This window comes from Bos javanicus, chromosome 9 (assembly GCF_032452875.1).
Source record: "Bos javanicus breed banteng chromosome 9, ARS-OSU_banteng_1.0, whole genome shotgun sequence".
Lineage (NCBI taxonomy): Eukaryota > Metazoa > Chordata > Mammalia > Artiodactyla > Bovidae > Bos > Bos javanicus.
This window is the reverse complement of record NC_083876.1, coordinates 86,817,388-86,835,887: the sequence shown is the minus strand read 5'-3', so window position 1 is coordinate 86,835,887 and position 18,500 is coordinate 86,817,388. Positions and strand designations below refer to the sequence as shown.

The 18,500-nt window shown below is 37.2% G+C and overlaps 1 protein-coding gene across 1 annotated transcript in view; it reads left to right on the top strand.

The window, feature by feature from the left end:
* The window catches only part of LATS1 (large tumor suppressor kinase 1), a 38,105-nt gene that overhangs the window by 10,265 nt on the left and 9,340 nt on the right, over positions 1 to 18,500 (top strand). The window contains exons 2-4 of the mRNA XM_061428263.1: positions 3,542 to 4,015; positions 8,423 to 8,570; positions 14,788 to 16,286. Of these exons, the coding sequence (XP_061284247.1) occupies positions 3,674 to 4,015; positions 8,423 to 8,570; positions 14,788 to 16,286 (1,989 nt within the window). The 5' untranslated portion in view covers positions 3,542 to 3,673. The remainder of the gene's footprint in view (positions 1 to 3,541; positions 4,016 to 8,422; positions 8,571 to 14,787; positions 16,287 to 18,500) is intronic.

The following is an 18,500-nucleotide window of genomic DNA, read 5'->3' as shown; positions in this document are numbered from 1 at the left end:
AAACAATGATTGAAAATAAATATATGCCGTATTTCATCCATTTCACCATTTCTGAAGTCAGGTGATACAGATCATCTTGTAGTTGAAATGAGCATTTAAATACAGAAACTTTGTAAAACAATTATATTCCAGTTTTTTTTTAAGTTAAAAAAAAAACTATGTTTCTATTCCCCTTGAAAAGCTAATGTTGAAACGATATTGTTACATGGAATTGATAGTTTCTTTAAAGAAATCCTGTGTGTTTTAGTGTAATTTGTATTTGAAAAAGAATAATTTGTAGCAGAACCATTCCAAGATCCAGAGTTATTTCCTTTTCTTTATTTTTTAACTTTCAACATGTTTTGGAAAATTCAAGTGTACACAAAAGTAGAGGAAATAGTACAGTAAACTCTCAGGTACCCGTCACCCAGCTACAACAATAATCAGTTTATCACTACTTTTGTCTCATCCAAATCATCATAAAATCAGATCATTTTGAAGTTCCAGGCATCATATTTATTCACAAGTATAATATTTCAATGTGTATATGAAAAAGTGTAAACTAATTATTCATTTATGTAAACCTAATACACACTATTACACATATCCCAGAACTCAGTCATTTCTATGACTATTGTGCACTCACTTGGATGTTAGGAATGTTAGTAACTACATTTGAGTAATTGTTAAAGTACAGAGTTAAATATCAGTTCATTTCAGTTGCTCAGCTGTGTCCAACTCCTTGCGACCCCATGGACTGCTGCACGCCAGGCCTCTCTGTCCATCACCAACTCCTGAAGCTTGCTTGAACTCATGTCTATTGAGTCTGTGATGCCATCCAACCATCCCATCCTCTGTCTTTCCTGTCTCCTCCTGCCGTCAGTCTTTCCCAGCATCAGGGTCTTTTCCAAGGAGTCAGTTCTTCACATCAGGTGGCCAAAGCTTTGGAGTTTCAGCCTCAGCATCAGTCCTTCAATGAACATCCAGGACTGATTTCCCTTAGATTGATTGGTTTGATCTCCCTGCAGCCCAGGGGACTCCCAAGAGTCCTCTCCAACACCACAGTTCAAAAACATCAATTCTTCAGTGCTCAGCCCTCTTCATAGCCCAACTCTCACATACAAATATGACCACTGGAAAAACCATAGCCTTGATTAGACAGACCAAAGTCCTTTGTAAATATAGGACTAGAATTAATCTCTCTGGTTCAGCATTTTCTAAAGTATAGTACACGGAGCATGAATTTCATAAAATGCTGTGGAGGAAAGAGTTCCTTGGTCATTTAAGTTTGGTCAACATGACATTCTTTTCTTGTAAATTCACATGATAATGTAAAAGAATAATGTATTTTGTGTGTTGTGATCCCATTTTGATTAAGAGTAAAATTATTATAATATGCAGTATTAATAATAGTGATTTTAAAAAGTAGTGATTATGTTGCTTTCCTTCATCTTATATATTGGATTGGCCCAAAAGTTTGTTTGGGTTTGGGCCAACCCAATCACATTACTATAAAACTGAAAGCTTAAAACAGCATAAATGTATGCTTTTACAGTTCTAGAGGCAAAAATTCCAAAATCAGTATCACTGGCCCAAAATTAAATCATCAGTGAGGCCACTGTTCCTTAGAGGTTCTAGGAGAAAAGCAGTTTCTTGTCATTTCCATCTTCGTTTGGCTGCCAGCATTCCTTGGCTTCTGGCTGCACCCTCTAGTCCCCGCCTCCATGGTCACATTGCCTCCGTCTCTTCTGTCTATCAAATCTCCCCTGCCTCTCATGCATGTACTTGCTCAACTGGATAATCTGTGATAATCTCCCCATTTGAAGATCCTTTAATGATATCTGCAAAGTCCCTTTTCCCAAATAAGGTAACATATGCAGATTCCAGGGATTAGGAAGTGGTTAGCTTTTGGGATGTTATTATTCAGCCTACTACAGTGATTCTCTGTTGAGGGAGGGAATTATGAGGGACTTCTACCTTACATAATTACATGATATTTGAATTTTTTCAATAGGATGCATTTTTTTTATAATTGAAAAAACAAAATTATATTTTCTTAAGAGTAAAAGGAATAAATCACTTGCATTTATTAGTTTAACAGATACTTCTGCACTGCCTGTATTTACCAGTTTCTGTGTTAGGGGAATGAAAGGCAAATGTATCCTGACATAGAGAAGCAAAACTATTCTTATTTTGTTTTTTTCCTCTCTATTAAGGAGAACCATCTTTGGAATGGTAAATAATAATAGTAAAATGATGGCTAACTTGGAGTTGAAACCCAAACTAAAGGCATGCCTAGATGGCTATAAATTAAGTGCAACCTAGATACTGAGAAAATTTAATAATGGCCCCAAAGCACAAGAGTAGTGATGCTGGCAATTCAGCTATGCCAAAGAAAAGCCATCAAGTGCTTGTTTAAAGTGAAAGTTCTCAGTTTAATAAAAAAAATATGTGCTGAGACTTTAAGATCTACCATAAGAAGAAATCGGAGAAGGCAATGGCACCCCACTCCAGTACTCTTGCCTGGAAAATCCCATGGATGGAGGAGCCTGGTAGGCTACAGTCCATGGGGTCGCTAAGAGTCGGACACCACTGAGCGACTTCACTTTCACTTTTTCACTTTCATGCATTGGAGAAGGAAATGGCAACCCACTCCAGTGTTCTTGCCTGGAGAATCCCAGGGACGGGGGAGCCTGGTAGGCTACCATCTATGGGGTCACACAGAGTCAGACACGACTGAAGTGACTTAGCATAGCATAGCATAGCATAGCATAAGAAGAAATCTGTACACAAAATTGTGATTGTGCAAAAGAAAAACAGAAATGTGCACTAGTTTTGCTGTTGCACCTCAAACTATGAAAGTTATCACCACAGTAAATGATATGTGCTTAGTCAAGACATAACATTTATACAGTAAGGTATTTTGAGAGAGAAGCTACATTCATGTTGTTACATGTATGTTGTTAATAAATCTTTTTTTTAGGGGGGAGGTGGGAGCACCACACGGCTTGTGGGATGTTAGTTCCCTGACCTGGTATTGAACTTGAGGCATCTGGGGAATGAGAGTACAGAATCCTAACCCCTGGACTGCCAAGGAATTCCCATCATTGTTCTATTTTATTATTAGTTGTTAATTTTTTACTGTGCCTAATTACTAAATTAAATTTTATCATAATTATGTATGTATAGGAAAAACATAGTACAGTTGACTCTTGAACAACTCAGGGGCTGGGGTGCCGACCCTTTGTGCCATTGAAAATTTGAGTATAACTTTACAGTCAGCCCTCCATTCAGCATCCTTGGATTCAACCAACCACCGGATTGTGTTGTACTGTAGTACCTATTTGTTGAAAAAAATCCAAATATGAGTGGACCCATGTGTTTCAAGCCCATGTTGTTCAGAGGTCTACTGTATATACAGGGTTGGGTACTATGTGAAGTTTCAGGCATCTACTTGTGGTCTTAAAAGGTATACCCCCTGGATAAGGGGATACCTGCTGTGCATGGCACTGCTTTATCAGTCAGTCACTTTATAGCTTTGTTTATTTTTTCTTTTATTTAGATTGTAAAGAATTGTAACATTCCCGGGGACTTCTGCAAAAGATTTTTTTAAGTTTTGCTCAAGGGAAAGCTCTGAATCTCAATCAAGTAGCTGTTAAAGTCTTTTGTGTGGGTTATACATATAGATGTTTTCATGAAGAGGAGTGAAAAGCCAGAAGGATATAGACAAATGAGGCCTAAGACCTTTCCTGCCAGTAACTACACTGGCAGCAGTCGGCAGATGCTGCAAGAAATTCGGGAATCCCTTAGGAACTTATCCAAACCTTCGGATGCTGCTAAGGCTGAGCAAAACATGGGTAAAATGTCATCTGAAGATCCGAGGCAAGTCAGAAATCCACCCAAGTTTGGGATGCATCATAAAGCCTTGCTGGAAATTCGAAACTCTCTACAGCCATTTGCAAATGAAACAAGTCGGAGTCCTTCAGAAGTTAATCCACAAATGCTTCAAGACTTGCAAGCTGCTGGATTTGATGAGGTAAGCACTGTTAAAAACAAAAGAATTTTTTTTACCTTATACTGCCTAAATGTTGCCTCTGAGAATTTATTTATGTATACAAATATGTAGAGCTTCCCTGGTAGCTCAGTCCCTAAAGAATCTGCCTGCAATGCAGGAGACTTGGGTTTGATTCCTGGGTTGGGAAGATCCCCTGGAGAAGGAAATAGCAACCCACTCCAGTATTTTTGCCTGGAGAATCCCATGGACAGAGGAACCTGGCAGGCTACAGTCCATGGGGGTCCCAAGAGTCAGACATGACTTAGCGACTGAACCACCAACTACCATCAGTTCAGTCGCTCAGTCATGTCCGACTCTGTGACTCCATGGACTGCAGCACACCAGGCTTCCCTGTCCATCACCACTTCCCATCACCAACATGCTCAAATTCATGTCCACCGAGTCAGTTATGCCATCCAACCATCTCATCCTCTGTTGTCCCCTTCCCCTTCTACCTTCAATCTTTCCCAGCATCAGGGTCTTTTCCAGTGAGTCATACAAATATGTACATTCTACAAGCAAAGAATGTTGTTTACAATTTCATCAGTTATTGAAGCAAAATAATTAATATTTCTTTAGTTTTTTCCTGTGGTTCTGAGATTTAAAAGGTTATGAAGTCAGAGCCAAAGTGCAGGTGAGGAAAGCCACAGGTGGGGTCAGGGTAAGGACATCTGCTTGTGTGTCATAGTTGCAATGGTGAGCTGAATGGCTGTTGAAATGATAGCCCTAAGGATATGAAGTTTAAGCTTATGTTACAGAGAAGGAAGTACAATCAGAGATATCATTAAGCAGTTATGCTCACATAACTCTCATACAAATCTTAAACTCACAAAAACTAAAAATTTATTTGTTGATCAATCTCCAAGAATTTCAGTTTTTTGATGAAATTTCAGTTCATGTTAATTATACTAACTTTAATATTTTTACCTTTAGAACTCATTTTTAAAGTTTTCATAGCCTTTATTATTTAATCATTTTGTTTAAGTAATTAATAAAATTTCTTTTCTGTGATTATATTCTTCAGGTGAATATTTTAAATGGCAGAAATCATTCTAGGTAAAAACGCCATGGAAATTATAACTAAATGTGAATAATCAGGCATTGATTACATTTTCTTTAAAAATTATAGTAACTTTTTTCCTGATTTTAAAAGTATCTATTCCATGTTAAAAATTAAACTGTATAAGGAAAAAAACTAAAAATTGCCTTTAGTTTCACCACACAAAAATAATTACCCTTAAAATTTCTTCACTTTGTTAATATTCTAGTGACCACATTTTCAGCTATCCCTATGTTTAATTTTAAAAATGAGAACCTAAGTAGGCATTATAGTAATGGATTTGAAAAGGGAAATTTACAACAAAACTAGGAAGAAAAAAGATTCTTTCTGGCCCATTCTCTTCATTTGATTAATCTTATTTCCTATTAATTTTATATTTAAATGTTCTAAAAATATTGGATTTGTACCAGAAAATATATGTAGAGGAGAGAACCTGGTTAATAGTTGGAGGATTAAAGAAATGGCTTGAATGGAGATTTTTAGAGTACTCTTCCTAATCCTTTAGTCACAAGGAAGAGAATAAAGAGAAGGCTGAATCATTGATCTTTTACTTTCCTCTTACATAGTACTAGGAAGAGGAAGTTTAGGAAAGCACATGGCTATACCATAAAGGCCCTTAAGTGATAATGTGTATATCAGATTAAGTGACATCATTAAATACGTATTTATGGAACTCTTACTGTATGTGAACCCATCAGTCAGGATAGGGAATCATAACAAAAATGCTCCATTCCCTTACTGAGAAAGTTGCTCAGCCATGTCCGACACTTTGTGACCCCATGGGCTGTATAGTCCATGGAATTCTCCAGGCCAGAATACTGGAGTGGGTAGCCTTTCCCTTCTCCAGGGAATCTTCCCAACCCAGGGATCGAACCCAGGTCTCCCTCATTGCAGGCGGATTCTTTACCAGCTGAGCCACAAGGGAAGCCACCATACCTTTAAGAAACTTAAAATTTTTTTCTAACATAGACAGTTTTAAGAATTGTAAGTCATTGGTCAGTGCCCTGTTCTTTATCTGTTGGCAATAACAAGAATTGCTTTGCATTACAAAGATGTTAGCTTTACTGCAATCACACATTTCAAAATTGTTTACCTTATGACATTAGTAGCCCCTTAAGCAAGGTTGCTTTACTAAAAACATTTAGACATTTATCAATCCTCATTTATTCAAATAAGGAATGAATGGTATTATTTATACTTGCAGTGATATAAAGAGTATGGCAATTTACTTCTGCCTCCTGAATCATTCTTTCTGATAGCTTCCCATTGTATTGCAGAATTTGTTCAAGATCCTAACTTGGTACTTCAAAATTCTGATTCAGTTTTCACTTTTTTTTTTTTTTTTGCCTTAAATATTTCAAGATTAATTTCCTCATAGGAATAAATATTAAATAGGATCACTGTATTCTTGAGTCACATATAGCTACAATCTCTGGAATATATTTTTGCTTCTAAGCATGAAAAACCAAAGCACAGCAATATGGACATAATGTTTTCTATCATACAGGACTTCTATTCCAAAGTTACTGATTTGAGGGTGCTCTTTTTCACACAGGCATTAACACCCCCACTTAAGGAACTCTTGGTTGATTTTGTTACAGATGTAACAAATATTTTAACATATAGCAATAAAATTCAAAAATAAAAGCCAGCATAATAATTAATCATCAAAATCACAAGCTGAAATTCTAATGCACTTAAGGATATGGTTTCCACAGTGTTGAACAAGAATGGTGGGTATCAGTTTTCTTACCAACTGAGATGGCACTGCCATGTGATAATAGCATAAATACAGTTTGCAGTTCACTTGGTTTAACCAGTTTTAAAGTGAAGCACTCCCTGATGAATTTTAATTTGGGTGATTTGTATTATTTTAAATTTGCACATAAAGTGAGACTTACTAATCCTTTGTATCTCGGTACAAATTTGCAAAGTCTGATCACATAAAATGTGACCACAGTGTACCTTTTTATCTGTTGTCTAAGAAACAGGATACAAGAAGGACCAGTACCTAAATCAGTGATAGCAGCATTCCTCCAGAAATCCTTGTGTTTTTGTCTCATTGGTCAGAATTGTCATGTGGCCACTGTAGGTGTAAAGAAAACATCAATCAAAATCCTAGTAGCTTTTTAAAGAAAGAATAGATCTTGAGTAAGCAGCAAGTCTCTGCCACAGCCGTTTTTTACTAGGCCTCACAGTCATCTCCAGTCATTTCATGTAAGACGATTGCCTAAAGTGTCTGTTCAATCCATTAGTCTTCCTAAGCCATTTCTCATTTAAAAGTAGTTTTTGAAATAGTGAATCCTATAGGACAAGTAAGTAGCTGCCTCTCTCTTGAAAAATGCGTATCAGTATACTTTCTGCATGTTAGTGTATAATTTATGTTTACATAACATAAGGATAAGGAACAGAACAGGGGAACAAGCCATATCTGAGCTCCAGGCACTGTGCTGCTGTGCTTTTATGTATTTTCTTGTGTAATCCTCATGTCAATTCTGAGTGAATTACAGATGAAGAAATTGAGCTGAGATGTTAAATTAAGTTGCCAAAGTTGACTCAGTTCTAAAGTGAGGCTGGAGTGTATTTTTGCTTCTAAGCATGAGAAAATAATACAGGGCTGCTGGAACTCAGACTCTTTGGTTCCAGTTGATCTCAAACTCCTTTTTTTTTTTCTGTCATACCACCTAGTCTCCTAAAGTCTTTGTGACATAATCATATGAAGTCTGAGTGTTTTCCCTCTGCCATTTGTCCTATATTTGTGTCCTTAGACTCTTAAGAGGGTAGGAACCAGAACAACATAGGTCTTTTACTAATAAACACAACAGAGATGTTTAATAAAATACTTCCCATGATGCAAAAGAGTGGTTTCCAGTATGTTGATTGATCCTGTTTTTAACAATCTGATAGTCTCTGTTTATATAAGAATGAAATTAAGAATGAGAAAACTCAGAAGCCTGTTATTATGACTGTATCTGGGAAAAAACTCTAGAAGAAAACAGGAATACTTTACATAAAGGTGAAAATATTAAAGAAACATTTGAAGGATTTGAGGGTTTGTTTTGTTTTCTTTAGTAATTTGAGATTGTATGGATTTTTATACTTTTACTGTGCTGTACCTTGTAGCTTATTTATTTTATCTATAGTAGTTTGTATCTCTTACTACCCTACCCTTATCTTGTCCCTCCCCCCATAGTAGTTTTACAAACAAGACATTAGTATTATGGCTTGAGGCCTTGTTCCTCAAAATTATGAACTTCTCTAGTGGAAGTTATAGTGTTCTTTCCTTCTTATTAATTATATGATTTAAATTTTATTAAACTTCATGTCAGGATATGGTTATACAAGCTCTTCAGAAAACTAATAACAGAAGTATAGAAGCCGCAATTGAATTCATCAGTAAAATGAGTTATCAAGATCCTCGACGGGAACAGATGGCTGCAGCAGCTGCCAGACCTGTTAATGCCAACTTGAAGCCAGGTGATTAATCAATTTTTTTTTCTAATCTCTTATTTTATAATATTTAAAGATATTTAAGTATATAAAATGTTTTGTCTTAGGAACTGTTAAAAGCATCACAGCGAGAGTCTCAAGCCAGAATAATAACATTATAGTTGTTAAACCAAAATGAATTTGCAGATGGGGACCTAAAGTTCCATAGTTAATTCTGATAAGCAGCAGTCTAGATTGAGAACTGCTTGATTGGTTATAATGCAACTGAAATATTTTTCTTTTTAACCATAAATATCATCATTCAAACTATTCATTTTTCATGTATATAATCTTTTCTTATTGTGAAACATGTTCGTCATAGATTTAGAAAGTAAATGAAATAAAGCACCACTATAAATACCCACCAGACTTTGGTATGTTTTATTTCTTAGTCTTTTTTTCCTGTGAAAAATGAGTGGATTTATATGTGTGTATTTTGTTTATTGTTTAAGTGAAAGCAGCTGCTGCTGCTGCTAAGTCACTTCAGTTGTGTCCGACTCTGTGTGACCCCATAGACGGCAGCCTACCAGGCTCCCCTGTCCCTGGGATTCTCCAAGCAAGATCACTGGAGTGGGTTGCCATTTCCTTCTCCAACGCGTGAAAGTGAAAAGTGAAAGGGAAGTCGCTCAGTTGTGTCCGACTCTTAGCGACCCCATGGACTGCAGCCTACCAGGCTCCTCCGTCCATGGGATTTTCCAGGCAGGAGTACTGGAGTGGGGTGCCATCGCCTTCTCTGAGTGAAAGCAACTGCTGCTGCTGCTGCTAAGGCGCTTCAGTCGTGTCCGACTGTGCGACCCCATAGACGGCAGCCCACCAGGCTCCCCCGTCCCTGGGATTCTCCAGGCAAGAACACTGGAGTGGGTTGCCATTTCCTTCTCCAAGTGGAAGCAGAGGGCATATTAAAAGCTGCTTTATTCACTTACTTCACCATGTATAACTTTCACTGTTATTAAGTGGCCTACAAAACACTTAGCTACAGTGAGATAGATTTGTCACATATGTTATTTAGCTGCCTCTCATTTTTTGACATTTGCCTGGCTCCTTTTTTTTTTTTTTTGCCATTACAGACATACTGAAGTAAATTCCCTTTTACCTAAATCTTTGTACATTTCTGATGATTAGGTAAAAGTAAATTTTCAAAGATTTACAGAAAGTGTTCTTATGGGCATACTTCATATTGTTGTGCTTCACTTCATTGCACTTTGCAGATACTGCATTTTTTACAAATTGAAGGTTTGTGGCAACCCTGCACCAAGCAAGTCTGTTGGTGCCATTTTGCAAGCAGCGTTTGCTCAATTCATAAATATATGAAACCTTCCACCAATAAAGAGTATGACTCGCTGAAGGCTTAAATGATGGTTAGCCTTTTTTTTTTAGCAATAAAGTATTTTTAATAAGATATGTACATTGTTTTTTAGATGCAATGCTATTACCCACTTACTACGGTGTGTGTATATATATATATATATTCATATATTCACATGTGTGTGTGTGTGTGTATAAGGTAAACATAACCTTTCTATGCACAGAGAAACCAAAAAGTCTATGACTCACTTTATCGCATTATTCACCTTACTGACCTGGCCTAAAACTGAACCCACAACTGTCTCCATCCAAGATATGCCTGTATTGCTGTCCAGAAAGGTGTTACCAACTTAGACTGTCCCAATCAGTTTAATATGAGAATGCCTATATTTGTAAATCCTAGGTATTATCCTTTTCATATGTTTAATGGTTATGAAAGTACTGTCAGTTTACATCCACATTTCTTTGATCACTGGTGAGCTTGAACATTTGTTTATTGATTGTTTTTAAATTGACATTTTAATTCTTTCTTAATCTTGAGTTTATCTTTTTAAATTGATTTGTAAGAGGCCTAATATTTTCATTCTTTCATTCAGCTAATTTTTATTGGTCAACTCCTATTTCAGGCCCTTTGCTTGGCATTGGGTATAAAGTTCTTGCCCTTTTTTGGAGTTGAGATTCTAGTGAGGGAGATCAAATACAGAAATACATGTAGAATTACAAGTGTGAAAGAAGAGCGGAGAGTTATGTGATTCTGTGGACTTATACGATAGAGGGGTTTTTGACCTGATCAAGGACATCAGAGAAAACCTTCCTGTTAAACTGATAATAGAGCTGATATCTGAAGAAAGAAAGGGTTAGTAGGGATGGATTTAGGGAGGAAGTTTGTTCCTATGCATGGCTTGTTTGGCAACATGGGAGACCTGGGTTCAATCCCTGGGTTGGGAAGATCCCCTGGAGAAGAGAAAGGCTACCCATTCCAGTATTCTGGCCTAGAGAATTCCACGGACTGTATAGTCCATGGAGTCACAAAGAGTTGGACACAACTGAACGACTTTTGCTTTGACTTGTCTTTCAGTAAGGTATGTACATTTGAAGAAATGAAAGTGGCTCAAACGCTGAAAACAAGAGTGTAAGATACGAGTGGAGAAGTGCATAGGGGCCTGACTATGCAGGACTGTCTACTGATTTTATCCTAAGAGCAGTAGGAGGTAACGGAAACATTTCAAGCAGGGTAATGACATGTTTCACTTTGTGTTTCAGAAAGATAGCTGCAGTGGATGAGAAAGAATTAGAGCAAAGGAGGGTGTAGACTTGATAAGAAATACAGTACACAGGAAATGAAGGTAATTTGGACTAGGGAAATGGTGGTGGAGAAAATTGAATGAATTAAGAAAGAGATAGGCGGAATAAAATTGATAGCATAGATACAGATTGCATGTGGTGGGTGATAACAGAGTTGAGTGACTCTTAGGCTTTTTGTGTATAAACATGGATGGTGAGGCTTCACATTATGAAAGGGAATGCTCAGAGGACAGAACTTGGTGGAGAAAGATCATAAGTCTGGTTTTTGACATAAGGTTTAGTTAGGTTCATTGAGTTATCCAGCTGAAAGTGTCCCATTATATTGCAGAATTTGTTGAAGATCCTAGCTTGATACTTCAGAATTCTTATCCAGTTTTCACCTCTTTTGTGTAGGGGCGGGGGTAGGGGGCGGTGCAGTGCCACACCACTTTCAGGGTCTTAGTTCCTTGACCAGGGATTGAACCGGGAACCAGGGTGATTCATGGTTTGTCCATGTGGATGTTGAAGTTATAGAATGTTGTCAGGGCTTAGCAGAGAGTATCAAAGTTAGAATTTATGGGTGAATGAAGGTGAGCAAGTAGGTGTTCATTAAGTGTACGTTAAAAGAACGAATGTGACCTCCCACAGATAGCATGAGCTTCTCAAGAACTGGCTTTTGAAAAGAGAATGCAGAAATAACCATGATCTAGAAACATAATTGGAGAGCAAAGAAGTGGAGCTCCACCTTTTAACCCAGTTTATTTTTTTAAAGAAAACCTTAATTGGAAAGGGCTGAAAGGAAAGTAATGTCAGCAGATGATAATCCGCTTTAAGAAGGTGGGGGAAAGCTTGGAGCAGAGGTCAGTAATGGAGGAGCATTTGCTCGTCGTAGAATAAAGTGTGTCTAGAGGGCAGTAGTGGGGGGTTTAGGAAGTAGAAGAACAGAGATCTTCATGGGAGGTCCATAGCAATAAGGGTGGCAGTGTACTTGGGGCTTCCCTGTGGCTCAGACAGTGAAGAATCATACTGCAATGTGGAAGATCTGGGTTCGATGCCTGGATTGGAAGATTCCCTTGAAGGAGGGCATGGCAACCCACTCCAGTATTCTTGCCTAGAGAATCCCCATGTACAGAGGAGCCTGGCAGGCTATAGTCCATGGGGTCGTAAGGAGTTGGACACGACTGAGCAGAAGGCAATGGCACCCCACTCCAGAACTCTTGCCTGGAAAATCCCATGGACAGAGGAGCCTGGTAGGCTGCAGTCCATGGGGTCGTTAAGAGTCGGACACGACTGAGCGACTTCACTTTGACTTTTCACTTTCATGCATTGGAGAAGGAAATGGCAACCCACTCCAGTGTTCTTGCCTGGAAAATCCCAGGGACAGGGGAGCCTGGTGGGCTGCCGTCTATGGGGTCACACAGAGTCGGACACGACTGAAGCGACTTAGCAGCAGCAGAGCAGCTAAGCACGACTAAGCACAGTGTACTTGAGGGTTGCAGGGATTTCGTCTTAACTGATAAAAGTGGGAGAGTGATTTGGTGCTTTTGGCCTCAGCTGATTCTCCGAGGAAGGTAAGACTGAGCCTGTGGTCAGAGGACTTGTGTAACTTGCCCAGAGGGATGACTGTCCCAGAAATTATAGCCCCAGGATGCTGACAAACTTAGATAAAATAGAGTGTTAAACTGTCCATTCTGAATATTTACCAGTTTCTTTTTCATGTGTTCTTAAATACATTTTCTCCCAGGGTAATGTGGTGTTGACCTTTCAGATTTATGAGTGTTTCTTATTTGTTTTGTTTTGAATGGTGCTAAGTGTTTTATGTACTTAAATCTATCAGTCTTTTACTGTGTTGTTCTCTATATTTGTCATACTTGGGAAGACCTTCCCAGGAGGTACAAAGTACCCCAATATTAACAAATGTTCACTGCTTTGTTCCTAGTATACTTGTATGGTATCATCTTTAACATTTAAATGTTTAATCCTTCTGGAATATATTATTTATGTGTATTGTATTTTATACATATGTATTTTTCATATATTTTAAATACATTATATCAGCACTTTTCTAAGTGACAAAACTATTTTGAACACATCATTTTTTTTTCCTTTGGTATTGTATGTTTTCTTGCCTGTTTATTTGGAAATTCCGTTAAATAGAGACTCTGTAAAAACTCTACCTTATTTAGTGTTCAGCTAGTTATCCCTTACTTTTTTGTTTTAAAAGCCATACTGAAATATTTTTAAAATCAGTGTTACATTTATCAAAACTACAAATGGACACATCCTTTGGCTCAATAATGCCATTTCTAACAATTTATCTACCTAACATATCTATGAAATGATATCTGTACAAAATTCTTCATTGCTTTCGGAGGGGAGGGGTAAACCAAAAGATTGGAAACCACTTTAATAGCCATCAGGGAAACTGATTAAATAAATCTGGGTACAACCATATAGTGAAAAACTGTAATAACTTTTTTTTTTTTAAGTAAATAACTGCTTTATGTACTAATATAGAATCTTCTTTTTTTTTTAATGAAAAGACCCAGGCACAATAGTATATATAGGAGGTATATTGTTTTTTTTAATTGAAGTGTAGTCGATTTGTTTCTGATATACAGCAAAATGATTCACTTTTATATATATACATATATATATATATATTCATTTTCATTTTTTTTCCATTATGGTTTATTAACATAATGGACATTAAATATAGTTCCCTTTGCTATACAATAGGACTTTGTTGTTATCCACTCTAAATATAATAGTTTACATCTGCTAGCCCCAAACTTCCAATCCAGCCTCCCCCACCCCCACCCTCACCGCCTCGACAACCAGAAATCTATTCTCTATGTCTGTGAGTCTGTTTCTCAGACAGGTTCATTTGTGTCATACTTTAGATTCCACATGTAAGTGATACATGTTATTTGTCTTTCTCTTTCTGACTTACTTTGCTTAGTATGATAATCTCTAGTTGTATCCATGTAGCTGCAAATAGCATTATTTCATTCATTTTTTATGACTAACATTCCCATGGGGGTGTGTGTGTGTGTGTACACTACATCTTTATTCATTCATTTGTTAATGGACGCTTAGGTTTCTTTCATGTCTTTGCTACTGTAAATAGTGGTGCTGTGAACATTGGGGTACATGTATCTTTTCAGATTATAGTTTTGTCCAAATACATGCCCAGGAGTGGTATTGCTGGATCATATGGCAACTTTTAGTTTTAGTTTTTTGATGAATCTCCATAGTGGCTATACCAATTTACATTCCCACCAACAGTGTAGGAGGGTTTCCTGTCCCCTTTCTAGTACTATTTACTTGTGTATTCTTAAAATATCTTACTGATGACATTGGTTACCTTCAGTGACATTGGTTGGCTAAGGGACAGGGATCAGTGTCCTTATGTACTGCCTGAATTTTAAGCTATGAGAAGGTATTACCTAGTCAAAAATGGATAAAATTCTAAAATATAAAACCACATGCTGAAATTTTATTTTTGTAATTCTTGAAAGAGTATTATCTTTTAGTAGCCTTAGAATTCCAAGCTAAATTTTTCAAAAGTAGGAGGTTAAAAAGCATGTTGTTTTTTTCTGTTTTATTCCCATAGGGAGTGTGCAACAATCAATTAACCGCAAACAAAGCTGGAAGGGTTCTAAAGAATCCTTAGTTCCTCAGAGACATGGTCCACCACTAGGAGAAGGTGTAGCGTACCGTTCTGAAAGTCCCAACTCACAGACAGATGTAGGAAGACCTTTGTCAGGATCTGGTATAACAGCGTTTACTCCAGCTCATCCTAGCAATGGACAGAGAGTGAACCCCCCACCACCTCCTCAAGTAAGGAGTGTCACTCCTCCACCACCTCCAAGAGGCCAGACTCCCCCTCCAAGAGGTACAACTCCGCCTCCCCCATCATGGGAACCAAACTCTCAAACAAAGCGCTATTCTGGGAACATGGACTACGTCATCTCCCGAATCTCTCCAGTTCCACCTGGAGCCTGGCAGGAGGGCTATCCTCCACCACCTCTTAACACATCCCCGATGAATCCTCCTAATCAGGGACAGAGAGGCATTAATTCTGTTCCTGTTGGCAGACAGCCAATCATCATGCAGAGTTCTAACAAATTTAATTTTCCACCCGGGAGACCTGGAATTCAGAACGGTAGCGGTCAGACTGATTTTATGATGCACCAGAATGTTGTCCCTGCTGGCGCTGTCAATCGGCAGCCACCCCCTCCATATCCTTTGACCCCAACTAATGGACAAAGCCCCTCTGCTTTACAAACAGGGGGTTCTGCTGCTCCATCATCATACACAAATGGGAACATTCCTCAAGCTATGATGGTGCCAAACAGAAATAGTCATAACATGGAACTTTATAACATTAATATACCTGGACTGCAAACAACTTGGCCTCAGTCATCATCTGCTCCTGCCCAGTCATCCCCAAGCAGCGGACATGAAATCCCTACATGGCAACCTAACATACCAGTGAGGTCAAATTCTTTTAATAATCCATTGGGAAACAGAACAAATCATTCTGCTAATTCTCAACCTTCGGCTACAACAGTCACTGCTATTACACCAGCTCCCATTCAACAGCCTGTGAAAAGTATACGTGTATTGAAACCAGAGCTGCAGACTGCTTTAGCACCTACACACCCTTCTTGGATACCACAGCCTGTTCAGAGTGTCCAACCTAGTCCTTTTTCTGAGGGTGCTGTTATGCCGCCTGTTGCTGAAGCTCCAAACTATCAAGGTCCGCCACCACCTTATCCTAAGCATCTGCTACACCAAAACCCATCTGTTCCTCCATATGAATCGGTCAGTAAGTCTAGCAAAGAGGATCAGCCAAGCTTGCCTAAGGAAGATGAGAGTGAAAAAAGTTATGACAATGTTGATACTGGAGATAAAGAAAAGAAACAGATTACCACTTCACCTATCACCGTTAGGAAAAACAAGAAAGATGAAGAGCGAAGGGAATCTCGTATTCAAAGTTATTCTCCTCAGGCATTTAAATTCTTCATGGAGCAACATGTAGAAAATGTGCTCAAATCTCATCAGCAACGTCTACATCGTAAAAAACAATTAGAGAATGAAATGATGCGGGTAAAACTTTTTTATATTATTTTTTATTTTTATTGGAATGTAGTTGATTTACAATGTTGTGTTAGTTTCAGTTGTACAGCAGAGTGACTCAGTTATTCATATACATATACCCACTCTTTTTTATACTATTTTCCCATATAAGCCATTACAGAATATTGAGTAGAGTTCCATGTGCCATACGGTACGCCTTTTTTAGTTATCTACTATGTAATATAGAGTAGTGTGTATATGTCAGTTCCAGTCTCCCAGTTTACTCCTTATTCCGCTGGTAACCATGTTTGTTTTCTACATCTATAACTCTAGACCTGTTTTGTAAATAAGTCCATTTGTACCTTTTTTTTTTCGATTCCACATATAAGTGATATTATATTTGTCCTTCTTTTTCTGACTTACTTCACTCTGTATGACAGTCTCTAGGTCCATCCATGTTGCTGCAAATGGCATTATTTCATTCCTTTTATGGCTGAGTATAAAACCTTTAAAAGTTTCTATTTTTATACTTGATCATGTGTTTGCTTGGTGTTTATTTTAAAATATTGTGGTCTAGTATTTTTCTTTTTATGCTAAATGTATTATCAGTTATTTAAAAGTCAATAAACATTAAAGTACTTTAGATTATACCATTTTATTTTAGCATTTCAGGATTTACCCAGAATTTTCTATAATAAAATTGTAATAAATTAAGAAAAGTATAATTTGCAGTATGCAGTTTAGGTATACATAATCCCTTTAATGGAAACTGAAGCAAGAGTTATTTTCTAGAGTTTACATATTATCTTACATTTTAAAATAAACTAGAAATATCTTAGTCCTATCTCTTGATAAACTTATGAAACATGTATTTTTACTTATAGTTGTGTTGGGGCTTAGGGGTTTATTCATCAGGTTGGTCTTATTAGAAGTGTCAGAGACATCTCCTTTCAGTTATTTCCCCTTCTAATTTTATTTTTATAATGTACTAGAAAAATGTCCTGGAATTATTAAAATCTACTAAAGAGGAGATCAGAATAACTAAACCCTTTAGATTAATATCTGTTGTGATTCCATGTAACTCTCTTCTTTAGATACTATGGTGGTACTGTTATTTTTATCACATGTTTACAGTTCAGAGGTTTGACTCCCAGTCTTAGATCTACTGCCCCAAATCTTAAGAGGCTCATTTGTGTTAAAGTTTCTCATGACATTTGAGAGAGCTGTTCTTTTAAAATGATTTTTCAGGATCTGACTTCACAGTATAGTTACTCTTGCTATAAACTGAATTTATTGTGAGAAATATCATAATAACCTATATGGCTTATCCATATTTAGCTCTTAGGATTTCTTACTAAAGTCTGTCTGTATGTATTTTCTTAGTTTATTTTTCCTTTTTCCTCTTCACTTTCACTAATAGCTGATTTAAACTTTTATGGTGTTGGAAGCTTTGCTGACTTCTGTAGCCTCCATTACTGTGTAGGCAAGTAAGATTTTAAGAGAAACAGTTCTTTACTAAGTCTGGCATGCCACCCTTCTTAAAAGATTTTGCATGCAAATGCTTATTCTAACAGAAGCATGAGGTTGCTATATTTTAATTAGTCTTGTGTTTCTAGAGTTATCTACTTTTCAAAACAAATTCCTTTTCTATTTAGATTCCTAATTAATCCTTTATTAACTAGTCATAAGTAGATTGTTCTTTCCTTCTAAATCCAGGTATTCCATGTCTACTTAGACATTGGTTTTTGGTTTTTGTTTTTATCTGGGTTTTTTTGGTATCTTCATAAGTCACACTGACTCTTCTTTGAAATGTTCCAAAATATCTAAAAGATAGCTTATAATCAAACAAGTAGTCCCTTTGAAATAAGGTAGGACATACTCTGTGCATTTTGTGTTAGTGATGGCTGTGAGTCCTACCCTTACTCTAATGCCCTGAAAAAGATAAAAGGAAAGACTGACTTACTAGTGAGTGGGTTGACTAGAGAAGATATTCTTTTGTTCTTAATACATCAGTTTTTTAGAATAAATGAACCTGGAGTGGAAGAATTTCTTTTCATGAAGACCAAAATGAGAATATTTGAGACATAGGCATTCTATAAGTAGATGCATATAATGAAAGCAATCCGATTATGTAGTTTGGGATGAATGTGCAGGGAGAGATAGATGAGGGTGCATGTTAACATGTTTGGCGATTGCACATTGGGAACTCTGTTAGTGCATTAGAGAGGAGTAGAAAGCTGACCA